The sequence below is a fragment of the Mauremys mutica genome, chromosome 12 (assembly GCF_020497125.1).
Source record: "Mauremys mutica isolate MM-2020 ecotype Southern chromosome 12, ASM2049712v1, whole genome shotgun sequence".
Taxonomy (NCBI): Eukaryota; Metazoa; Chordata; order Testudines; family Geoemydidae; genus Mauremys; species Mauremys mutica.
The window spans coordinates 32,159,529-32,185,734 of NC_059083.1; the positions used below are offsets into that span (position 1 = coordinate 32,159,529).

General features: G+C 53.1%; 1 protein-coding gene across 1 annotated transcript in view; it reads right to left on the reverse strand.

The window, feature by feature from the left end:
• Window positions 1–3,762: 3,762 nt before the first annotated feature.
• Window positions 3,763–26,206, reverse strand: part of LOC123346486 (E3 ubiquitin-protein ligase TRIM39-like) — a 48,562-nt gene continuing 26,118 nt past the window's right edge. The window contains exons 3-7 of the mRNA XM_044983914.1: window positions 21,860–21,955; window positions 20,227–20,457; window positions 17,361–17,383; window positions 17,185–17,288; window positions 3,763–4,379 (exon numbers count right to left, since the gene is read on the reverse strand). Of these exons, the coding sequence (XP_044839849.1) occupies window positions 3,820–4,379; window positions 17,185–17,288; window positions 17,361–17,383; window positions 20,227–20,457; window positions 21,860–21,955 (1,014 nt within the window). The 3' untranslated portion in view covers window positions 3,763–3,819. The remainder of the gene's footprint in view (window positions 4,380–17,184; window positions 17,289–17,360; window positions 17,384–20,226; window positions 20,458–21,859; window positions 21,956–26,206) is intronic.

Consider the following 26,206-nt stretch of genomic DNA (forward strand, 5'->3'; position numbering starts at 1 on the left):
TTTAGTGATTTCAGCTCTTAGTGATTTTAACTTGTAGTAGGGGAGCAACAGTGCTGGTGCATCATTGGCCCAAAGTGAATTCAGCTCAGCAACTTCTAGATGGACTCCTAATGGAATCAAAATTAGCTCTGCTCTTCAACAGTGAGAAGAGAAGAGAAGAGAGACAATTGGTGTTCCAAGCCCTGAAAAGGGAGCCCATACTATCAGGCACACACACTCTTTCTCAATTCACTGGGGTTTGGCACCCATGTCTAGCGAGTGCTACTTAATTGATGGCGAGACTCTCTGTCATCAAGCAGTCTCATAGCTCCTTATTCACATAATTAGGATGACAACACTTTATTCCTCCTGCCCCAATAACAAAGAAATTGGGGATCCCAGAGCTGACAAAATAACCATCCCAGGCTGCCGGGGGCTATGATAGGCAGGGTGGGTGTGCAAATGCAAATACCTGAAATTCCTTTACACACTCCCTGAAATTCCTTTCCACACTCCCCATAATTTACCACCAGATGTCAGGGTAGAGCTCATCCTGACATAAGTATTTGCAACTTCCAAATGCAACCCTCTTGTGGCACAAAAATGAAGCAGCACTCGATGAATGGTGCAGATCCGTGACCCCACTTGTCTGTTCAAATATGAGGATTAACTGTTTGGTTTGTGTTTTTTGAAACAGCAGTTATCTGGGGGGCAGGACCAGTGTTTTGTTCTGGGATTTGTTTCCGCACCAGAGCTGAGATCTAACCACCACCAGGGCCCAGACAGACACACATCACTATGATAAGAGCCTGGAAATTACTTTGACGCAGTGCACTCTGGGTCTATGGAAGATTTGGGACTGTGCTGTCTCTGCACATTCAAAGTCCAGGCCACATGCAAAAGTCAGGAAGGCTGGAGCAGCCACTGAATAGGAGAGTCACAGATTCCCCTCTATCCCTTTCTTATTACTATTTATTCTTGTAGTAACTAGGAGCTCACCAGTCATGGACCAGTGAAGATCCTGTTGTGCTAGGCACTAAATACCTCTGAAAATCCGGCCTTACTTCCCTCCCTGCTTACCTAGAGGAGGAATTATACAAACCAAACCAAACACAACACCGGAAATCACACCCAGAAATCTTCTCCCGACATTCCACACAGAGATCAGTCACAGGCCACCTTCCCCAATGAATGCCTCCTGCGCAGGGATTCATGCCACTTTGCTTGTGCACTGGAAATGGCAGGCGACCAGCCTCCCGTGGTCTGGACCAGAGGAGGGAGCTCCTGAGCCTCAGCTCAACAACTGGGACTTTCTGATTCTGCCTCTGTCTAGAACATGCCTGGCAAGAGCTGGACGCTTTGGTTCCCTGGAATGCTGGACAATCCCAGTGAATATGTGACTGGATTCAATCCCAGGCTCACTGCTCTCACAGGGTGGGTTCCATGGAGGAGGCTGCCCCGGAGTACAGGGTAGGGAATAGGGGCTTGATCCTACACTGCAGAGTTAGACTGACGTAAGGCAGTTTACATCAACCTAATTATGTCAGTGTAACACTACAGCCTTGCTCCCATTGGTATAATTGCCCTACTACACTGATATAATAACTCCACCTCCACGAGAGGCGCAGGGCTTATGTGGGCGTGGTTAGGGCCACGCAGTGTGTGTGTAGACATTGTCTCACATCAGCTGTTGGCTGTCATACTTGTCAGTTCATGGCTCCAATGACTAGAAAGCCAGGCTGTTCTGGGGGCAGGTAGGGGGCTCCAGCTAGGGCCCAGCTGCCTTGAGGCTCCCCTGTCCTAGCCTGGCTGTGCCCTCCGTGCCTGGAGCTTGGATGCCCCATGGCTTGACCCTGCTCCCAGCCTAGCTGCTGCCCAGGTTTCCTGCTCTGAGCTGGGCTGAGCCTGCCCTGCTCCATGTGGCCAGCCGGACTGCTGCCTGGAGCCTCTCAGCTCCCTGTGTTAAAAACTAGAAAGAACACATAGCTTCAGCAGCCCATGACACCTAGACACCAGCAGACGGGATAAAAAGCACAAATTAATCCATCAAAAGATAATTTTAGGGTATTTATTTTCAAATAATCAAGGTAAGTTTAGGGCACTCTGGCATGAATGGCATACTGTGAATAAATCTTCAAAACTGAATTATTACATTGAAAATGTTCATCACAGATCACGTTTAAAACAAAAAGTAGTCTTAGCAATGCCATGTGATGTGCCTCCCCTCAGACTCTGCTCAGTAGCTCTTCAAGAAATTAGTCTCAATCACTAATTTCAAGGAATTAGATCAATCAGTCACTATTTTTACAGAAGCAGCAAAGAACCCTGTGGCACCTTATAGACTAACAGACGTTTTGGAGCATGAGCTTTCGTGGGTGAATACCCACTTCGTCAGATGCAAGTGAGTATGGTATTCACTCACGAAAGCTCATGCTCCAAAACGTCTGTTAGTCTATAAGGTGCCATAGGATTCTTTGCTGCTTTTACAGATCCAGACTAACATGGCTACCCCTCTGATATTTTTAAAGAGAATTCCAGAAGGTGGTGGACAGAACCCAGAGGAATTGTGATGAATTTCCTGGAGCAACTTTCTTTTCTTTGTACCCTAAACCTCACATGACATCAAAAATATCACCCTTTCAACTGATTTATGGTAAAAAAGAAAGGTTTACCAAAAAGCTTCACTAAATTTCATGTTATGTGTCACTAAGTGTCAGCATCTTTAATACAATTATGTTAATTTGTGATGATTCAGTAAAGGAATACAACCCTTTCTCTATTTCTTTATCACGCTACATTTGTTGTGTCCTTAAAACCAAGAACATGAAGAGCCTGGCAGTACATTGAAATCAACAGTGCACAGTGACAGTACATTGCCTGCAAATAATATTTCTAAAGAAAAATAAACTAAAAAATGGAGATTGTAGAAGAGATTTCTATCGATAGGAAGAGAGCATTTGAGGTTGGGGACCGTGTTTTGTTAACTGATGTGAGAAAAAGAAAGGAAGGGTCATATCTTGATTACCAATGATATGTAGCTAGAAAGTTAAAAATCACATGAATTAATGCTGACAGAATTTCAAAGACTATTATATAATCTTCTGTGAGTTAACTTAAATATATTGCTTAATTAATTCTACCATTTTTTCAACTATTAATTGTTAAAGGTGTAGTGCAGGAGGTGGGTGTATGTGCCCTGCCTTCCAGAGAGAACCAGTCCAGACAATAAAGAGGGGGGGAGAGAGAACAGAGAGCAACTTGTGTAGTTGTGATGTTTATGACACATGTACATTGTTACTGAACAACCCAATCTGACAATTTAATAGTTTATTGTGTTAAGATAAATATTTTGGATTTCTTGAAATTCCACAGTTGAAATACAAATGACGTTATTTAGAGATATTAAACTTCACTATAGGTTTGAGGGAAAAATTTAAAAAAATGTAAATAATTCCATTTCTACAAATATATTTAGATGCTTGTTTCTGAAATACTGTTGAAATGTAAATTAAAATATTCTTGTATTTACACCTTGTTACAATAATATTTTCTAAATTAAAATATTTTTTCTTTCATATTTTACATTGAGATTTCACAGGGGTAGAAAATTCTGACAGGAGTGAATGACCCCATCCCCCACCATCTGCTACCCCTGGGGGGGACGGGGAAGGTGGGGGCTGGGGGTTTCCCTGTTTTCGACTGGAACCTCCAGCTGAAAAGGGAAACTGGCAGCGTCCGGTCAGCACAAAAAGTCCAGTTGCTGCAGTAACTGGCCCCCACCTCTGGGGGGAGGAAGAGCAGCAGGGCTGGGAGGGGCCAGTCTGTGCCGCGGGGTCACTGTCAGGGACAGAGATTCCCTCCGGCCTGAGCTGGGACCGGGCAGATTATCAGGGGAGCCGCGTTTGTACCCCCAGCGTTGAGACCAGGATAGAAGAAAGGGCGGAGCTTCCCGGAGAAGGTGCCAGTGAAAGTGAAGAGATGGGACCTGTCAGTCACATTGTAAAACGAGACCTCGCCCGCCTCGTAGTCCAGGAAAATCCCCACCCGGCTGGGCCTGATGCTCACGGGGAGGGGGCTCGGGGGGGAGGTGCGGGCCTGGTATCCCCCATCCCTCAGCCACACGACCCAGTATCCATTCCCAGGTGTGGCTGTGACCATCCCCTTCCTGCTCACAGATTCCCTACAAACCCCCAGCACCCAGTCAGGCTTGTCTCCCACCTCCACCTCCCAGTAACGCCTCCCGCCCGCGAACCCCTCAGTGCCCAGGACACAGACACAACCATCAAATCTCTCAGGGTTGTTGGGCAGATCCTGGCGTTTGTCTCTGTCTCTCACACGTTTCCGATCCTCAGACAGGACGAGGTTGGGATGAGCCGTATCTGGATCCAGAGTCACATCCACTGGGGAGAGAGTCACAAAGTCAGGGCTGGGGGCAGGGGCTGGTCACTGGGATTAAAAGGGAAATTAACCTGCATCCCTGTTAATCACTGGGGGGGAGGGGTTGTTGCCTGAGGGGAGTCAGGGCCCCTCTGCCTGTGAGGAGACAATGGGGGGAAAGGGCAGGAGGAGGGGGGAGGGGTGGGAAGGTGTCGGGGAGGCAGGGAGGGGGAGGTGACAGGAGCAGAGGAGGTGGAGGAAGGGGCAGAGGGGTGGGGCAGGCACAAGGGGTGACAAGACAAGGAGCAGGTACCAGGAGGACAGAGTGTGGTGAAGGGAAGGGCAGGTTCCAGGGGGCTGCAGGGGGAGAGGAGAGGGGTGGGCTCCATGGGAGAAGAAGGGGACGGACCCCAGGAGGCTGCGGGGGGGCAAGGGATGGGGCAGGCACCAGGGGGCAGAGGGGTGTGAAGGGCAGGTTCTAGGGAGCTGCAGGGAGTGAGGAGAGGGCTGGGCACCAGGGCAGAAGAAGGAGATGGACCCCAGGGGGCACAGGGAAGCAAGGGAATGGGCAGGCACCAGGGGGCAGAGGAATGAGAGGGAATGGGGGGAGCTCCAATGGGGCAGGGGAAATCTAGGGCAGGGTGAGCTCCCAGGGGTGAGATGATGAGGAGTGGGGGAGGTGGAACCATGGTGGGGAGCGAATGAACAGGCATAGGTGCCAAAGGGACAGAATGGGGGGTGAGGGAGCAGGTGAGCAGAAGGGGGCAGAGAGAGGGGTGTGGAGCAGGGCAGGCCCTAGGGGGGCAGAGGCGTGTGCAGGGAGATGTGGGCACCAGGGGGGCAGAGGGAGGCTGAAGGGAGGGGTGGGGCCCAGAGGTTAGGAGAGGGGGAGGGGAGGGGTGGGGCAGTGCTGAGGTGAGGGTCCCAAAGGGGGGCAAGGGAAGGGACTTGCACCAGGCAGGCAGAGGAGGTAAAGGAAACAGCAGGCACCAGGGAGGCAGATGGGGCCAGGGTAGAGCTGGGACTTGGGGCAGAGGAGGAGCTGGCACCAGGGGAATGGAGGGGTGCTGAGGGGTGCAGGTGTCATGGAGCCTGTGGGGGAGGGGCGGGGCAGGGGTGAGAAATAAGGAGAAGGTGGCATGGGTGATGGTGGCAGAGGGGCGAGAGGAGAGCAGGGTCAGTGGGGCAGAGGGTGGTGAGGGGCTGGGCACCAGGAAGGAAGGGGCCAAGGGGAGGGTCAGGTGTTGGGGGGCAGGAGGAGGGAAGGGGCAGGCAGCAGGAGGGTGCAAGGGGAAGGAGAAGGGCAGGTGCCAGGGGATTGAGGGGGTTGAGCAGAAGGGCAGGCACAGGGAGGGCAGAGGAGGGGAGGGAGAAGCACCAGGGGGCAGAGAGGGGTGAGAGGCAGGGCAGGTGGGCAGAGGGAGGTGTTAGGAGAGGGGATTGGGGAGAGGCAGGTGCCAGGGGGTCAGAGTGGGGCTAGAGGAGGGGTGGGCACAGGGGGTGAGCGAAGGGGCGGGTGCCGGGGTCAGAGAGGGTGGGGAGAGGGGCAGGTGTCAGGAGGGTTGAGGGGAGTAAGACGGGCGAAAGTCAGGACAGCAGAGGAGGGTGAGGGGAGGGGTGGGAGACACAGCACAGAGGAGGGAAAGGGGAGGGGTGGATGCCAGGACATAGCGGGGGTGTGAAGTGATGGGAGGGCTCCACGGTGCAGAGGATGTTTGGGGGAGAGGGGCAGATGCCAGGAGGGCAGGGGGGGAAGGGAGGGGCTGTTCCAGCAGGGCAGAGATGGGTGGAGGGCAGGGGCATGTGCCAGGGAGGCAAAGTGGGAGTAGAGGGGCAGGGGCCCAGGGGAGCAGAAAGGGAGTGAGAAGAGCGGGAGGGATGTTGGTGAGGGGTCAGAATAGATGCAGGGTCCAGGGTCCCTCACAGGGGTGGGGGAAGGGTAAGGGAGGGGCAGGAACCAGAGAAGGGGGAGGGAGAGGCAGGGAATTTCTGTTGCTTTCAGGCCATATGTGGTTGGTTTCTCGCTCAGAGCAGCAGGCGAAAAAAAAAAAGCCGCTTTCTTCTTCAGCAGGAATTCAGCAGCAGGTGCTTCCCTCCAAGAGGGACCCGCCGCCAAATTGCCGCCAAACAGCCCGACGTGCCACCCCTTCCCCTTGGCCGCACCAAGCACCTGATTGCAGCCCTGCCACAGGGGGAGCAGTTGGGACTCTCCATGGGCCTCACTTTCCAGCCAGCCGCTCCCCTCACCCAGCCCAGCCCCACCCCCATGGGGGCAGTGGTTTGGATTGGGCTCCCTTGGGGGTCATTACAGTGGAAGATTTGGAGGGGTATAAATGCGCACTAACGGGCTGTTGCTAATGAGGCCAGAGTAGTGGAGAGGGGAGGGGGCATTTCCCCACTTACTGCCCCCTCCATCTGGGAGAAGCTGCACCAGGGACCAGTCCCAGTTCACACCTGCACAGCGCGTCTGCACTAGGGGTTTGCACCGGTGCAGCTACATCAGTGCAAGGAAACCCCGGCAGACATGGCTGAGACACTGCTGTGCCAGGGGCCGTAACCCCTCCCCACACTGGGGTTATGGATCAATAATTACAGGGTCAGTGGAGCAGGAGAGCTGGACTCTGGGCTCCCAGGTGGGGGCCCAACACACTGGGCTGCAGAGTCATTCTCACCCCCACGCTCTGGCCCAGTGCCCATGGCAGTGTTTACACACAGGGGGCGTCATCAGACACCTGGAGCCCAGCGGTTCGAGCTCTCATGGCATCACACGGAGAGATTGAACCTGGGGCTCCCAGCTGAGGGCCCAGCCACTGGGCTAAAGGCTACAAGGGAAGAGGCAGCACCTTTTTCTGTTCATTGAAACTAGTCAGCAAACCCGACACGGAGTCACAAATAGTTTCTCTTGACCCGAAATATAATCTTGCAGCAAATAAACTATTTGTCCAAAACATTTCACCCAGCTCCACTGCAAACCTGTCTGAGCAACTTAGGAGCCCCAATCCCAGTGACTTGCAATGAGAGACTGTCACCATCCCCAGAAACGCAGTTACAGGCAGGCCAGGCTCAGGACATCAGCGATGAAACACTCCAGAGCTGCTGGTTAATTTGCCCTTTGCAGACAAATGTCCCCTGGGCCCCTGATCTCACCCCCACAAATCAGGCTGAAAATGGAGACTCGGCTCCAGCCTGAACTCTCTGCCCAGAGCCATTTGTCCCATGGACGCTGCTAGCGGCACAGACCCTCTGCAGCTGCAACTGGGCATCTCCCAGAGCGGATAACAGTCACAGAGACCGTCTCAGAGCCCCAGGAGCTCAGGTGTCTCCATCTAACGACTGTGCCAGCCACCCCCACTCACTCCCATTAACCAGCCCTGGGACAGACACGCTGGGAACTTTCACACCCAGACCCTGGAGACACTTTGGGTCCTTCTACACAGCCTGCAGCAGCGAGTCTTGGAACAGGGTGAACAGATTCAGGCTTACGGGGCTCCCTTTTTGGAATTAAAAAGAGCCGCATAGATTTTCAGGTTCTGGCTGGAGCTCAGGCTCTGAAGCCCAGGGTGGAGCCAGGTCTGCCCCAAACAGTGCAAGAGGGGACATTGTCTGTGTCCACATCCCCTTCACCCCCTTCCGCGGATGGGGAACAGCAGCCCCAGGCCCCCTCCCTTCACCCCCAGGGCAGGGGAGCGAGATCCCTCGGCCTCCTGGGCAGTGGGGCCTCCCAGCACAGGTTCCTGGGTGAGCGTGAAAGTGTCTCCACACAGAGAGCTCTGTGCACCCGGCAAATACACAGATGTGCCCGTGGATCAGGATCCGGGATGGTGCTCTCCCCAGGAGTGATGGAAGCTCCCTCAATGTAGAGGGGTCACCGGTTCGTGCCAGCCCTTCTCCCTGAGCTCCTGTCCCCGCACCCCTGAACCCTCGCTCTCACACTGCCCCTTCTTCCTGAGCTCCTGCCTTCACACCACCTCTTCCCCACACCCTGACCCCCTGGTCTCTCCTCTCGGCCCCCTCCCCCATCCTCGCTCACCCTTACAGCTGGTAAAAAGTGGGAGGGAATAGCCCTCCCATTGGTAAAAGTGATGGGGCCATGGCCCCCTGGCCCCGCTCTTCCAGTGCCCCTTACTCACTCCCCAACCCCAGTAGGAGAGGATCCTTGGGGGAGTGTCAGTGAGTTCGGTGCTGGGGGTACGAATTGGGTTTTACACCCCGGCTGCTGGAGCTCTGTGTACTGAGGGTATAAGGAAACAGAGGCCGTGTGAGCCCCACACTGTCCTGCCAACATGACTCAGCCCTGACACCTGCTGGAGCCTCTCCCTGGGGAGGAATCATCCCTGCGGCCCCTTCAGGCCTTGGCCTCCCTGCGGAGATGGCCGGTGAGGTTGCTGTTAAAGCGAGTTATGATGTGAGCTCCTGTCCGCTGGGAACTGGACTCTGAGCCTGGGCTGAGATCGGTGACTGGGGAGTTAAAGGCCCCAGCTGCCCTCACTGCCCCCCTGAGCCAGCCCAGCGCCGCCAGCCATTCAGTGCAATAACAGCGATGCTCAGGCTTGGTGACACAGCCAGTGCCCCAGCGGGCAGGGCGAGGGCCTGTCCAAGGAGCAATGGGCACAATCTGCAGCAAGGGAGGTTGAAGCTGGAGATTAGGAAACACTTTCTAATTCTCAGGGCAGTGAAGCTCTGGACCCGGCTCCAGGGGAGGTTGTGGGATCCCCGTCACTGGAGGTTTGTAAGAACAGGTTGGACAAATCCCTGCCAGGGATTGTCTAGTCCCTGACCTAGCGTGGGGGACTGGACTAGGTGACCTCTCGAGGGCCCTTCCAGCCCTGCATTGCTCTGGTTCCAGGTTACAGCAGTTCCTGGGGGTGGGCCCAGGGCCCTGGGGGCTCTAGGCCTGGTGAATGGCACGTGACAGAGCTAACACTGTTAGTGACCATGGCAGCTGGCAGCTCAGTGTCCCTGCCAGGGGCCTGGGCTGGCATGTGGCTGCCTGTACCTGGCTCAGCAGGGTGTTACTGGGCCATGTGGACAGGACCTAGGGTTGGCACCTGTCCATAGGGTCACCAGGCGTCTGTTTTTTTATTGGAACGCCTGGTCGAAAAGGGACCCTGGCGGCTCCAGTTGGCACCACCGACTGGGACATTAAAAGTCTGGTCAGTGGTGCAGCGGGGGCCCGGGGCTAAGTCAGGCTCCCTGCCTCCCTAGCTCCGTGCAGCTCCTGGAAGTGGCCACCAATTTACTTCCCTGGAGTTTGAAACTTTTCTAGCAGAACATAACCAAGTGTCAGCCATGGTCAAGCCTCCCTTTGAATACAGGTTGGCTCTGGGGGTGGGGGGAAATGTATCACGAGGGCTGGTCCTTTTAGGGGAGTCAGGGACCAGACTACCTGTGACAGGCCCCTGTAAGGGAGAATGAGACAACCCAGACCAACCTGGAAGTAATTAAATCCCTAGGTGGCTAGTCGGCAGCGAAACAGCTAATGAGGCTGATAAAGGGTTACCAGGGCTCAGCTGAAGGGATCCTAGGGACAGGAAGCTGCTGAGGAGAGTTGCTCCCTGGAGAGCTCACAGAGCAAGGAGCCTGGAAGGGGCTCCTAGAGCAGTGCTCCCCAAACTGTGGGTCGTGCCCCCCTCAAGGGTGTGGAGGAACATTTGGGGGGCCTGACAGGGCCTGGACCAGCCCCCATGGTGGCGGGAAGGGAATGTCACCCAGCCCTGCTCTGCCCCCAGCTCCACTCCAGCCCCACCCTCAGCCCCAGCTGCATCTCCGGCCCCGACTTCAGCCACCCACTCCCGGCCCTGCTCCAGGCTGAGAACCCAGCTGCAGCCCCAGCCCCAAACATGGTTCCGCCCCCGGCCGAAGCCCCCAGCTCCTGGCACCAACTGCGGGTCCACTCCCAGCCATGGCCCCCAGCTTCTGGCCCCAACTGGAGCCCCGTTCCTGGCCCAGCTCCTGACAGCAGCTCCCAGGGTGGGGGCACAAACCAGGTAAGGGAGGACATGATCAAATAAGTTTGGGGACCACTGTACTAGGCAGAGGAGCTCCCCTAAGGGGGAGGAGCTGCCAGAGATGACAATGACAGCAGCAGCTGTAGCAGGACAGAACCCCGGAGAGCTGCCCCCGGCTGGAGAAAGTGGATGCAGAGAATAAAGGCACAGTCTGAAATGCCCCAGCTCCAGGAGGGAGGGCTGGAGTCATCTGATTCCATGATGGAAACTAAACCAAGCCCAGCTCCGGAAGGGACTGAGGGCTCCTGACGTGAGGACAGTGAAGAGCTGCAGTGAGAGCTGGAGTCTGGAGCAGAGTGAGGGAAAAGATTTTATTTCGGGGTTTACTTGGACTCAGAGCGGACCCCAGGAGGAGACTTTTCTCTCAAATCTTTTGGACTGTGAGGCGTAATTTAAGGAGTGCTGAAGAGGATAAATTGAGGCAAGATGCTTGCCAAGATACCAGCCTCAGCCATTTCAGGGTATCAATAACAACACTCACTGCCCAGCCCCTAAGGGCTGTGTGACAGCGTGGGGCCTTCCCCATTGCACACGGGGACCCTGGGGTGCAGGGAGCCCTGGTTACTCTGCCCCACACATTCACCCAGCGACTCCCCTGAGCTGCCAGACCCGGGTCCCTGGGGTCAGAGCACAGGCAGTCGAGTGGCACTGACTGGCTGGGGCTGCTGGGGTGGGGGGGAAGGAAAGGGTTAATCTCAGCGCGGTGGCACTTTGCTGCCCAGCCCTGGCTGGTCTCTGCCCTCTGGGTGCAGCTCAGGGCGTGTGTCTCTGAGCAGGTCCCTGCCCACTCACCCGCCATTTGCCCCAGACACAGAGAACCCAGATGCCGAGGGAAGGAGCAGCCCCAGTAGCGCCGCATTGGCCCTGGCACGGGATGAGCCTGCGAGCGCAGCAGCAGAGGCAGCGGCAGAGAGAGGGGCTCAGCCATTGAGAGCAGCAGCGTCCCCACCCGCAGGGGAGGGGTCAGCGCTGGGACAACAGGCCGGGCTGGGTCAGGGGCTGGGAGCTCTGGCAGCGAGCGCGGTGCCAGCACCAACAGCCCTGCTGGAGACCCTGGGCCTGGCCAGCCTGGAGCAGCCAGCGAGTGACTCAGGGCCTGGGACCCTGCCCAGGAAGGGGCTTCTGGGGGACTGACAGGAGGCTCCCCAGGGGCTGGTGATCCCCTAGAACGAGGCACTGAGCTGACTGGCTCAGGATCCCGACAGGCTCAGAGGCCAGGGGTGTGGAATGGCCCAGAGCCCAGCCGGGTTCAGGGTCCAGTGGGCACAGACTGTGCTGGGCTGGGGGCAGTGAATGGGGAGGGGAGCAGGGATGTGCTGGCTCCAGCCCCTCACAGAGAGGAAGCTGCTTCCCCCACAGCCTGGGGTTTCTGCTCCCCAGAGCCCTGAGATCCTGGCCCTGCAGCCGGCACCGACTGCGCAGCCTCCATCGGCCGGGATAGACACACCCAGCTTGGCCCCTTCCACTGCCCCTGCTGGGGGTGGGTGGGAGGAGAGGAGCGGGGTGTGGGGGGTTGGAGGAATGGGCCAGTTCAACAATCACAGACCGAGCTCACTGAACCTTCCCACCCTCCTCTCCTCTGCCTTAGCTTCTTCTCTGTCCCTCCTCGCTGTCAGGTTTCTGCCTTTGCCCCCAGTCTCTGCGCTGGGGTTGTGGGAGGGTTTTGGACGGGGGTAGGTCACGCTCAGCCATTGTGACAGGGTCACACTCTTGTGAGTGAGTCTCACTCACTGAGCAGCAAACCACTGACCCAACCTCACACTGGGCTGTGCTCAGAGCAGACGAGGGGCCTGTTGTGTATTTGGTTGTCATGGTTTTTGCTGCTATGGCAACTGAGTTAGAGTATTATGGTCTGTAAATAAAATGGAGGTTTTGGTTAGCTGCCTGCTCTCTGGCCTCAAGTGATTGCTTCCTACTCCGGCTGCCCCAAGGATATAACACTGGCGACGAGGGTGGGATCCTGGTGCTGCTCCAGTAACAGAAGGAAGTAGAAATCAAGGTAAAGACCAAACAAAGAAAAAAAGCTGCTTCTTTGCACTGACTGTGAAAGTGAAACTAAAAATCATGGCTACTCTGACCAGGCCCCTGGAGCCTTTTGATGAGAATATAGAGCAGTGGCATGTGTATACTGAGCGTTTTGAGCTTTTTTTTATTGCAAATGACATTACAGAAGCGAAGAAGGTGCCAATATTCTTAAGTGTTGTAGGGGCTAAAACCTACTCTCTGCTACACAGCTTACTGCACCCTGTTAAGCCAGCAACTAAATCTTACAGTGACATTGTGGAAATCCTGGGGTCCCATTTTTCCCCAAAACCACTGGTAATTGCTGAAAGATATAGGTTCCACAAAAGAGACCAAAAGGAAGATGAAACAGTTGTACAATTTGTAGCCATTCTAAAAAAGCTAGCAGAACACTGTGAATTTAAAGAAATGTTAAATGATGCCCTGTGTGACAGGTTAGTGTGTGGCCTCTACAGTGAAGCTATACGGAAGCGCCTACTGACAGAGGCTCAGCTTACCTTACAGAAGGCTGTTGATATTGCTGTCTCCATGGAACTGGCTACAAGGGAGGCACAATACATCGGTGCACCCCCTAGGGTGCAAAAAGTGTCACAAGAACCGACCCACAAAACTGTGCAGAGTCAAGAATGTTACCGCTGTGGTAAGCTGGGTCACCAGGCATCAGAATGCTGGTGTAAGGACCTGGTGTGTCGACACTGTGGCAAAAAGGGACACATTGAGTGTGCCTGTAAACAAAAGAAAAAGAGGCCTGTGGTCTGGCCGACAAAAGGAGGAACCTTGCATACTCTAGAGCAGACCCAGGATGATCAAGGAGACACCTCATCACAAGAGGAAGTGCCACTGCATGTTTTGTCTTTGGCAGCGGGCTCACATGAATACTGGGTAACCCCCTTATTGGAGGGCAAACCTATACGCATGGAACTGGACACCGGTGCAGCTGTCTCGCTGGTCTCTGAGACTGTGTATAAAGAAAAGCTACAGCATCTTCCGCTTAAGGCAACAAAAACTGTTCTGAAGACGTATACGGGAGAAGCTGTGCCCATGGTGGGCACTATTGATGTTAAGGTGGAGCTCAATGGACAGGCCGCTAGATTGCCACTGTTTGTGGTGAGAGGTAACTACCCAGCCTTAATGGGTAGGTCTTGGCTTGGGAAGATTCAACTGAACTGGGCAGAAGTGCACCGGATGACTAAAGAAGAAACCAGTCTAACCCCTATACTAAGGAAACATGCTGCTGTTTTTGGAGATGATTTGGGAAGTATGAAGGGAATCACTGTGACATTGAACATTAAACCTGGCAGTCCACCAAAATATCTGAAAGCCCGAACTGTGCCATATGCCATCAGGCCAAAGGTTGAAGCAGACCTGGAGCGCCTGGTCACCAATGGAGTCCTAATACCAGTTACCCATAGCTCATGGGCCACTCCTATCGTTCCAATAGTGAAGAAAGATGGCTCTCTCCGGATTTGTGGGGATTTTAAAGTCACTGTCAACCCAGTGTTGTGTGCAGAGCAATACCCGCTTCCCCGCATCGATGACCTCTTCGCAGGCCTGGCTGGGGGACAAAAGTTCAGTAAGATTGATCTGAGACAAGCATATTTACAGATGCACGTCGATGAAAAGTCCCAAGAGCTGTTGACTATTGTGACTCATAAGGGGCTTTATCGATACTGTCGCCTACCCTTCGGAATAACATCGGCTCCCGCCCTGTTCCAGAGAGCTATGGACCAGATCTTGTGTGGCTTGTCAGGAGTTCAGTGCTATCTGGATGACATCCTGGTCACTGGAAGAAATGAAGAGGATCACTTAAAGAATTTAGAGGCTACCCTACAAAGATTGGAAGAGTATGGCCTACGAGTTCGCAAAGACAAGTGTGAATTCTTCAAGCCCTCTGTTGAATATTTGGGACACATCATCGATTCTGCAGGTCTTCATAAGGCCCCTGCAAAAGTTAAAGCTATTGTGGAGGCTCCCCCACCACGAAATGTAAGCCAGCTGCGCTCGTTTCTAGGACTACTGAACTATTATGGAAAGTTCATCTCACAGTTAGCCACACTGCTAAAACCACTTCACGAGCTCCTTGGGCAGAACAAGGCCTGGAAGTGGACTGAAGCCTGTGATGTTGCATTTAACAAAGCTAAGGATGCATTGTTAAATTCTGAAGTTCTAACGCACTTTGATCCATCCTTACCCCTGCAATTGGCCTGCGATGCCTCCCCTTATGGAGTGGGAGCAGTCGTGTCACACATTATGCCTTCGGGAGAAGAGAGACCTATTGCTTTTGCTTCACGCACTCTAAGCAAAGCAGAAACTAACTACGCCCAAATCGAACGTGAGGCATTAGGAATTGTTTTTGGAATTCGGAAGTTTCATCAGTACCTCTTTGGGCGAAAGTTTACTCTTCTTACAGACCATCGACCTCTGACGTCAATTTTTGGACCCTACACAGGCATTCCCCCATTAGCTGCTAGTCGTATGCAACGTTGGGCATTGTTACTTTCAGCACACACATATGAAATCAAATATCGGAAATCCACTCTGCACGGCAATGCAGATGGCCTCTCGAGGTTGCCTTTGCCGGTCAAACATCAAGATAGTGCCCAAAAGGAAATCTTTTACTTTGAACAGGTAGAGAATACACCCATCACTGCTACTCAGATAAAGAAGGCAACTCGCGTTGACCCAGTATTGTCCCACGTTATGGACCTGGTGATGCATGGAAAATCTCGACAAACCTCTCCGGTCTCATCCGACCTTGTTCCCTACATGTCCAAACGGATGGAGTTATCGGTCCAATCTGGTTGTTTGTTGTGGGGGAGGCGTGTCATTATTCCACCACCGCTGAGATCACAGATGTTAGAACAGCTACATTCCGGTCACTGTGGAATAGTGCGCATGAAGGAAATTGCACGAAGCTATTTTTGGTGGCCTGGATTGGACAGCGCTATTGAAGAGAAGGCAAAAGCTTGTATGTCATGTCAGGGCGTGAGGAATGCACCCCAGTGGGCACCCCTACACCCATGGGACTGGCCTGAAAACCCGTGGCAACGTATTCACGTTGACTTTGCTGGCCCCCTTGAAGGAAGCATGTTCTTGGTGGCAATAGATGCCCATTCTAAATGGCCAGAAGTCTCTATAATGCAGTCCACTTCTGCAGAGAGTACTATCCAAAAACTACGAGGACTCTTTAGTCGTTTTGGTCTGCCAGAACAACTTGTGAGCGACAACGGACCGCAGTTCGTTTCTCAGGAGTTTCAAAATTTTATGAAGGCAAATGGGATACACCACATCACATCAGCACCATATCATCCGTCCACCAACGGATTAGCTGAAAGATTTGTGCAGACAATGAAAAACGCTTTGAAATCAGCAAGGGGACAACACTCCATTCAAAAGCGTCTGGATATCTTCTTACTTTCCTACAGAAACACCCCTCATGCTACGACCCAGGCATCCCCAGCCTTTCTAATGTTGGGACGACAGCTGCGCACTTGCTTTGATCTGCTGAAACCTTCTGAACCCCGACAAACTGTGCAACATCAGCAGCAATATCAAGTCATCAGACGGGCACCCAGAGCAAAAGACCGAACCTTTAGCCCGGGACAGCCAGTTTTGGCTCGGAATTATACTTCCAGAGCTAAATGGGTCCCGGCCACAGTCATCACTCAAACAGGACCTGTTTCCTACACAGTCCGGACTGCAGAGAATGTTACCTGGCGGCGACATGTAGATCAGCTGTTGCCAGGTCATGCCAGTCCTCAGGACCCATCTGCAGTTGAGGGGTCTGACTTCACCTCTTCTGGTGAGGCACCGAATCACGAATCACCTGTTCCTGACTGTTCTCCTCCATTACTGCCGGCGGCTGAGATACCCCTTTGCCCAGCACGAGCTGATACCACCTCCTCACCCGTTCGTGCTGCGGACCCTGAGCCCCTAGTGCTTTCGGGTGCAATAACACCAGAAGTTCGCCGTAATCCACCTAGAGACAGAAGGCCTCCTCATCGTCTGGATCTCTAGCTAGGGCGAACCCACGGTTATGGGGCAAAATAATCCCCAGGGTTTAGCCGGGAATGGAGGCAGTCTACCCTCCTTCTCTAGTCTAGTGTGTGTTTTTTTTTTATTTAGGGGATGTTCTTATTGGGGGGGAGGAATATGTTGTGTATTTGGTTGTCATGGTTTTTGCTGCTATGGCAACTGAGTTAGAGTATTATGGTCTGTAAATAAAATGGAGGTTTTGGTTAGCTGCCTGCTCTCTGGCCTCAAGTGATTGCTTCCTACTCCGGCTGCCCCAAGGATATAACAGGGCCCGTAGGATTCAGCTTGTTACCCAGTAACACATGGCCCAGGTCAGACCACAGCAGCCAGACCAGCCCCTCCTGCAGCTCAGAAAGCTGGGCCAGCCTTGGCTAATGGGGGCTGGGGCAGTGCTGAGCGGTGCCCACACAACGCAGCCCTCACATGTCCCAGGAGAGAGGCACAGACACGTCATCCGTTACCCGTCTGTGCATCTCCCAGCATGACGGGCCCAGTCCAGGCCTCACAGCACCTGGCTCAAGGACACCCAGTAACTCAGCCATGGAGGGGTCAGGATGTCAGAGTGACGGGGCCTGGTCAGACATCTGGGCAAGTACCAGCAGGTGGCTGTAAGTAGCAGGCAAACTGCCCAGCACTCAGCGCATCAGCCTCCAGCTCTCACAGCTCCAAGCCTGTCAGCTGGGCCCATGCGTGTCCTGGGGTCCAGGCTCTGTCCAGATCCCCAGGCACAACACAGCTGAATGTTCCAGTAGAATCCACTCACCTACGAATCTCTTCAGCGCTTCCCTCATGTCAAGGGAAATTTTATACACGTTCTTCAGGTCAGTAGAAACAGCTTCTGGTTCCTGGAGTTTCATATTCTTACTCCTACGAAGAAAATGTCCCATCATCCCAGAACCACCACCACGAATATAAGAGCAATGAACATAGGAAACACACCTGCTCAAGGTGCTTTTCACATCCTGAAAGGAAAAAAAGAGAATCAATGTTCTGTATTAACACAATGTGCATAAAACTGTGAGAGTTTCACTCTGGGTATCAAACTTTTATCTAGAAAACAGATCAACCCTCCCAGGCTTCACTCCTTTGTGGTAAAATCTCGTACACTATTTTGCATTAACACTTTTCATTTATTTAGGTAAGACAGAAATTTAGCTAAAGGATTCTCCCTTCTAGGCACCCAACCCATCAGTATCTGTGTTTATCGCCTGTGTTGGGTCCAATGTTCTGGAGTCAGAGCAGGGATGGATTCAGCTCAGTATCATTCCTGTATCATCCATTTAATCTCCCATAGTCTCACTGGGTCTCCATGAGGAGAATTCCCCTCCAACATGAACTGGGATATTTTGGAACTGGTGGAGCCCTTAGCCTGATGTTCTGTTGGTCAGTAAAACACAGAAAGTTTGATTAATTGTTCGGATCAAGACCCAGGGATCTGAGCAGGGCCGCCCAGAGGATTCAGGGGGCATGGGGCAAGGCAATTTCGGGGGCTCCTTTCATAAAAAAAATTGCAATACTATACAATACTATATTCTCGTGGGGGCCCCTGTGGGGACCGGCACAAATTGCCCCACTTGCTCCCCCCCGACAGGCAGCCCTGGGAAAAATAAACCTTCTGCATCTCGGCACAAACCCAGTTTTGAGAAAACTTTTTTACAAGGTATCACTGGTTCTCAGCATCAGCTAGTGCTAAAAGGCACTAAAGCTCATTAAAAGGGGTGGACAAATATTTTCCGTCAAAACTTTTTCTGGATTGAAAACTAGGGGTTTTTAAAAAGCAGAAAAAAATCATGGACAATGTCTGCTTTCCTTCAAAATTTGTTGTGGTTTTTTTAATTGAAAAGCTGAAATTAGTCTGCCAAAACCTGAACATGGTTTGAGGTTTCAGAAGTGTGTGGCCAAATATTTGCTGCTTGCTGTGTTTGATTGTTTAAAGAAACAATAAAAAAAATCTGCTTAAAAAAATCCAAAACTTTTGAACCACCTCAGCTTGTGACCAAACGCCTGAGCCCATCCAGGCAGAGATTTTTCCAGGTTTCTGATACTCTGCTGCCTTCCTTGACTCATATCTGTCTCCCTAACTTTGGGTTCATTTAGGTTAGAACATAAGAACAGCAATACTGGGTCAAACCAAAGGTCCATCCAGCCCAGTAGCCTGTCTACCGACAATGGACAATGCCAAGTTCCCCAGAGGGAGTAAACCTAACAGGTAACAATCAAGTGATCTCTCTCCTGCCATCCATCTCCACCCTCTGACAAACAGAGGCTAGGGACACCGTTCCTTACCCATCCTGGCTAATAGCCATTAATGGACTTAACCTCCATGCATTTATCTGTTTCCTAGAGACTGGCTCCATGAGGTCCCTCACAAACTGGATACGGTTACTGGGGGTTTGTCTTTAGTATAGCTTATGTATATACTCCACCAACTGAGCATTTGAGGTTGTTCCAGAATCTGGGGTGAGCCTATGTTGTGAAAAACTTAAATGCTCAAAATAGCACATGCATGTGAATGGACACAGGGTGCTAAAATTAAATTAACCCAGGGGTTCTCAAAATGGGGGTCAGGACCCCTCAGGGGGTCACGAGGTTATTACTGAGGGTCGCGAGCTGTCAGCCTCCACCTCAAACCCCGCTTTGCCTCCAGCATTTATGATAGTGTTAAATATATAAAAAAGTGTGTTTAATTTATAAGGTGGAGGGTCCGCACTCAGAGGTTTGCTATGTGAAAGGGGTAACCGGTATAAAAGTTTGAGAACCACTGAAATAACCCCTCTGGAGTCTCAGGGAATGTAGGGGAGGGGGGGTCTCCCTTGGCAGGGTTGGGAAGGAGGTAGGTGGTGTACAATATTGCTCTTCTCATGTGATCCCTCCCCCAGTGGCTAATTTTAAATGAAGCTACCCTCCCCTGACATGAATCTCCCTATGGCACTGAAATTAAATATAGGCTATAATTTGGCATTTGAGAAGTGAAAGGGATGGTAGCCCTAATGGAAAAGCTAACAGCTTGGCTCTTCTGCAAGCCTCAAATTGCTGAATGAGCTTTAGGGTAGGGAAGGCTGTGCCTCCCAAACAGACTGGCCCTTTCCCGTATCCGACCCCCACCCACTTCCTGCTCCCCGACTGCCCCCCCCAGAATCCCTGACTCATCCTGCTCCTTGCCCCCTCACCATCCCCCAGAGACCCAGCCAACCACCACCCTGGGACTTGTGCCCTGACTGCCCTGTCCCCTATCCACCCCCTGCTGAGTCCTGACAGACCCCGGAACGTCCACAATCTAACCCCCACCCCGTTCCCTGTCCCCTGACCACTCCCCACAACCTCTGCCCCCTCCCTGTCCCCGGGACTCCCTGCCCCCACCCCGCCCCTCACCTGGAGCCTCAGCGCATCCAGGAGCTTCGCTCAACAGCGGCACAATGTGGCTCTGGCGGGGCCTGAACCCCGCCCCGCTCAGAGCCGCGTGGCCAGGGGGCGGGGCTGCAAGCTCCGGGCCGAGCGCAGGGAACTCAGGCCCCGCTGGAGCTCGCAGCCCTGCCCCCTGACCACGCGGCTCGGAGCCGGGTGGAGCTCAGGGGCCCCGCCGGAGCCACGCTGGGCAGCTGTCCAGGGACGCTGCTGGATTCGCTGAGGCTCCGGGAGAGGGGCGGAGACGGGGTCGGGCTGGGGCGGGAGCCTCGGCCGTTCTCGTGGGGGCCCTTGCGGAGCCTGGGGCCTGGGGCAAATTGCCCCACTTGCCCCCCTCTCTGGGCGGCCCTGGATCTGAGTTCTAATTCTGGATGGGTGGAGAATTTTGATGCCGTCTCACCTTTAGCAGCTCAACAACTGGTTGCTGACACTTCTCCTCGATCTCTGTGATCAGCTGCTGCAGAGAGGAGCTTTGCTGGGATAGTTTGGTTACATTTTCCTGTAGTCTCTGCAGAGTCTTCCTCTCCTCCTCCTCCAGGCTCTGCAGAAGCAGCTGCTCCTCCTCTCTCAGCAGTGTGTGCAGTTTGTTAAATTCACCTGCAATCATCTCTCTCTTGTTCTTCACTTTCCCCTGGAGATAGAAAAATAGGAAAGGCACAGACAAAATGTGAGCCAGATGTTGAGTTACACGGACTGGGCCTCTGCCCATGAAGCAGGGAATGTTAAATCACTATCAGGTTTGTAAGGATATTTACTTTGAGAAACGTACCACAAGGGGTTTGTTTTAGTTCAGAATTAATAAGGCCAGTTCCATAGTGGGGTTGTCTAGAGTGCTTTGTAAAGCCGCAGTATGTTCTTGCAGGTGGCATGGGATGGACACAAGGGAGTGGGGCACACATGGGTGTTGGGAACTCAGGGTATTGTCAGAGCTGGCTTTGGACTCACCCAGCCTGCCTGAGCACCCCATGCCCATGTGTCCAGTGACCAGCCAGTGTCTTCCTCACACACCCCACACTCTCTGTGGGGATTTCACTGTGAAAGGCAAGTGAACTGGCACAGACTGTGTCCCATGGGTTCATCACCTGGCTACAGACAAGCACAGGTAAGGTCCCAGTAACAGTAGCAGGTGACTGGGATGAGGTGGCCACATGATGGCAGCAGAGGCTGTGAAGTGGCAAAGCTCTGCCTGGCTTTACACTGACCCGCCCCTGGCTCTGCTGACTCAGGGGGTGTCCACACTGCAATGGAGGAGTGAAGGCAGCAGGTGAAGACACACTCCAGCTTGCGCGGGTGTTGGTAGCAGTGAAGCCACAGCAGCAGGGGCTGTACAAGCCCACCCAGCCTCCTGGGTAATGACTCAGTGACTAGCCCGCAGCTACTTGTTGGTGCAATTTAGACGCACCCTTGGGGCAGACTTTGCAAAGAGCTCAGCACCCACAACTGGGTTCGATGTTCAGAAGAGCTCAGCTCCCAGCCCGGCCCCAGCCCAGGCAGCTGAGTGATTTTGAACCTCACCCATGGGGTAAATCCTCCCCCCAGCTCTAGTGTCCGGCCCAGGCACTGGGCAGATGCACTGCAGGGACTGTGGGGGAGGAGATGGGGGAGGATGGAGAAGGAACAATCCCTGTGTCCTCCAGGCTGCAGACACACTGTGGAGCTATTTCATGGAGGCCTCTGAATCCCACTGGCTGCAGCAGCCTCTACACCAGCCCCACCTGCAGGAGGGAAACAGGATCCATGTCATAGTGAAAACACTGCACCCACTATTGAGAATTTGCCCCTATCAGAGAGCACTGGGGTTAGTTTGCACCACCTCACTAGGGCCAGGAACTGCCCCTCCTCTGCCACGTACAGGAGCTGCTTTGCTGAGACCCCCACCAGAGACACAGCCTGATCCTGCTGGCACCAAGCCTCTGTCATGGGGCAAGCAACCAGAGCAGGTTCATACCCTTGTCCTGGAGCTTCACAGCTCCTTCATCCTTGGGAGAGTTGCAGGGGGAAGGGCTCAGGGAGAGAGAAACCCGGACACCCACCTGCCACTCCGTGGTTTTCTTCTTCTCTTTAGACGTCAGCACCAGGGCTTCCTCCAGCTCCTTCCTCAGAGGGCCCAGGGCTCCCTGGAGTTTCTCCTGCAGGGACATTGTGTGCAATAAACAGCCATTAGTCTGCCTGTCTGATGGGTGGAGAGTATCATAGAATATCAGGGTTGGAAGGGACCTCAGGAGGTCATCGAGTCCAACCCCCTGCTCAAAGCAGGACCAATCCCCAACTAAATCATCCCAGCCAGGGCTTTGTCAAGCCTGACCTTAAAAACCTCTAAGGAAGGAGATTCCACCACCTTCCTAGGTAACCCATTCCAATGCTTCACCACCCTTCTAGTTAATTTTTTTCCCTAATATCCAACCTAAACCTCCCCCAGTGCAACCTGAAACCATTACTCCTTGTTCTGTCATCTGCTACCACTGAGAACAGTCTAGATCCATCCTCTTTGGAACCCCCTTTCAGGTAGTTGAAAGCAACTATCAAATCCCCCCTCATTCTTCTCTTCTGCAGACTAAATAATCCCAGTTCCCTCAGCCTCTCCTCATAAGTCATGTGCTCCAGCTCTCTAATCATTTTTGTTGCCCTCCGCTGGATTCTTTCCACATCCTTCTTGTAGTGTGGGGCCCAAAACTGGACACGGTACTCCAGATGAGGCTTCACCAATGCCAAATAGAGGGGAATGATCACATCCCTCAATCTGCTGACAATGCTCCTACTTATACAGCCCAAAATGTCGTTAGCCTTCATGGCAACAAGGGCACATGGTTGACTCATATCCAGCTTCTCATCCACCGTAACCCTTAGGTCCTTTTCTGCAGGACTGCTGCTTAGCCATTCGGTCCCTAGTCTGTAGCAGTGCATGGGATTCTTCCATCCTAAATGCAGGACTCTGCACTTGTCCTTGTTGAACCTCATCAAGTTTCTTTTGGCCCAATCCTCTAATTTGTCTAGGTCCCTCTGTATCTTATCCCTACCCTCCAGCATATCTACCACTCCTCTAAGTTTAGTGTTATCAGCAAACTTGCGGAGGGTGCAGTCCACGCCATCCTCCAGATCATTAATGAAGATATTGAACAAAACCGGCCAAGGACCCACTCTTGGGGCACTCCGCTTGAAACCGGCTGCCAACTAGACATGGAGCCATTGATCACTGCCCATTGAGCCCGATGATCTAGCCAGCTTTCTATCCACTCTGACCAGGGCCGGCTCCAGGCACCAGCCTACCAAGCACGTGCTTGGGGCAGCACCTTGGGAGGGGGCGGCAATCGGGGTTTGGTTTTGTCATTTTTGGTTTGGTCAGGCAGTGCTGGGGCGGGCGGGGACTTGGGCGGCGTGATGCGACACGGCGCTGGGGGGGTGGGGACTTGGGCGGTGCGACGTGACGCTCAGGGAGGGGCAGGGCAGCGCTTTTTTTTTTTGCTTGGGGCGGCAAAAATGTTATTGCCGGCCCTGACTGTGACAAAGTTCCTCCTCTACCTTGGTGGGTCCTGTGCTTATCTGGCAGATTTGCTCACCTCAGTGATCTTCCCCACAGTCTGGGTTAACTCCTCCTGTGTCTGATCAGGAGTTGGGAAGTTTGGGGGGAACCCGGCTTCCAGCCTAGGGCCCTGTGGATTTCAGCTGTCTATAGTGCCTCCTGTAACAGCTGCATGACAGCTACAACTCCCTGGGCTACTTCCCCATGGCCTCCTCCAAACACTTTCTTTATCCTCACCACAGGACCTTCCTCCTGGTGTCTGATAACGCTTGTACTCCTTAGTCCTCCAGCAGCATACCCTCTCATTCTCAGCTCCTTGTGCCTCTTGCTCCCAGCTCCTCACACTCACTTCCTCTCCTCTGGCTCCCCGCTCCCTTACTGGAGTGAGCTCCTTTTTAAACCCAGGTGCCCTGATTAGCCTGCCTTGATTGACCACAGGTGTTCTAATCAGCCTGTCTGCCTTAATTGGTTCTAGCAGGTTCCTGATTACCCTAGTGCAGCCCCTGCTCTGGTCACTCAGGGAACAAAAAACTACTCATCCAGTGACCAGTATATTGCCCTCTACCAGACTCCTGTACCCCACTGGCCTGGGTCTGTCACATATCCCTCCTCCCTGCTCAACACCAAGGGGTTGGGCAGCTTGGGATGCCAAACAGTGCACACGTGACAAGCCATCGGCATTACCGTGACGGCTTCCTGCTCTGTGTTGCACACGGAACTGGAAAGGTTGGAGGGATAAGAACCACCTGGTCACCCTTGTGTTCTTCTCCTTGTTCCACTGCATCCATTGAAGAGGGGCATGGTCGGTCACGAGGACAAATCTGCGCCTGAGCAAGTAGCGCAATGCTTCCATGGCCCATTTTACGGCGAGGCACTCTCTCTCCACCACTGCATATTTTTATTCTCTCGGAAGGAGTTTCCTACTGAGGTAGAGAATTGAATGTGCCTCCTCCCCGACCATCTGTGATAGAATGGCCCCCAACCCTACTTCCGATGCATCTGTCTGCAGGATAAATTCCTTGGTGAAATCAGGGGCTATCAGAACAGGGTTACTGCAGAGGGCAGTTCGTAGGTCTGTGAATGCTTCCTCTGCTGCGTCAGACCATCTCACCAGATGAGGTCCACGGGCTTTCATTAGGTCTGTTAGGGGGCTTGCCCTTGTGGCAAAGTGGGGGATAAATCGTCGGTAATACCCCAAAACACCTAGGAATGCCCGGACTTGTTTCTTGTGACGTGGCTGGGGCCAATTTTGGATGGCCTCCAACTTGTTCACTTGGGGTTTTACCAGACCTTTTCCCACAATGTAGCCAAGATATTTGGCCTCTGTAAACCCTACAGCGCACTTGGCAGGGTTTGCTGTAAGGCCAGCTCGCCTGACGGTATCAATGACTGCCTCCACCTTCTCTAGGTGGGTTTCCCAGTCTGGGGTATGAATGACCACATCGTCCAAGTAGGCAGCAGCATACCTGTTATGCGGGTGTAGTAGCTTGTCCATGAGGCACTGGAAAGTAGCTGGGGCCCCATGTAGTCCAAAAGGGAGGACAGTATATTGAAAAAGACCCTCTGGTGTAGAGAACGCAGTCTTTTCCTTTGCATCTTCCGCAAGGGGAATCTGACACTCTAGGGTAGTCAAGTACCGTCGAACTGGGATACTTCATTTAGTCGCCGGAAGTCGTTGCAAAACCTTGTGGTGCCATCAGGTTTGGGCACCAGCACGATTGGGCTGGACCACTGACTGTGGGATTCTTCAATGATCCCCAACTCCAGCATTTTTTTTACTTCTGCTTTTATTTCCTCCCTTTTGGCCGCTGGTACCCTATAGGGCCTCATTGTTATTCTGGCCCAGGGTTCGTGACGATGTGGTGATATGTCTCGGTTGTTCGACCCAGTTTTGTCGAGAACGCATCTTGGTTCCGGAAGATCATCTCAGATACCTCATTCTTCTGGTCTGGTGCTAAATCGGGAGACACTCTCACCTGTTTGGAAGGCTTGTTTTCCTGGGTTAGGTCTTTTCGGGCAGTTATGCATGCCTCTTGTGCATGCCAGGGTTTCAGAAGGTTGATGTGATAAATCTGTTCTTGTTTTCGGCATCCTGGCTGCTGCACCTTTTAGGTTACTTCCCCCATGGGTTCAACCACCTCATAGGGCCCCTGACATTGGGCCAGAAGCTTGCTTTCTGCTGTGGGTACCAACACCATCACCCAATCCCCTGGTTGGAACTGTCGTACTTTTGCCTGGTGATTGTAATGGGTTCTCTGGGCCTCCTGTGCCTTTTCCAAATGTCCCCGTACAATAGGGGTGACCCGGGCTATCCGGTCTCGCATCTGTATTACACGTTCTATTACAATTCTCCCCTCATTGGGTTCCTCTTCCCTGATCTCTTTGGCGATATCTAGTATGCCACGGGGGTGACGCCCGTATAATAACTTGAAGGGGGAAAACCCAGTTGAGGCCTGAGGTACCTCCCCGATAGCGAACATAAGGTAGGGCAGTAGGGTGTCCCAATCCATCCCGTCCCGACTTACCACCTTCCTTATCATAGCCTTGAGGGTTCGGTTAAACCTTTCTACCAATCCATCAGTCTGCAGATGGTACACTGAAGTTCTCGGGGTATGTATATGGAGCAGCGTACAGAGGTCCTTCATTAGCTTTGACATAAATGGGGTTCCTTGGTCTGTTAATATCTCCTTTGGTAGCCCCACTCGGGCAAAAGATTCCCACCAGCTCTTTGGCTATCGTTTTAGAGGCTGTGTTCCTCAGGGGAACAGCTTCTGGGTAGCGAGTAGCATAGTCCAAAACAACAAGTATATATTGGTGGCCCCGAGCCGTCTTCTCCAGGGGTCCCACTAGGTCCATGGCT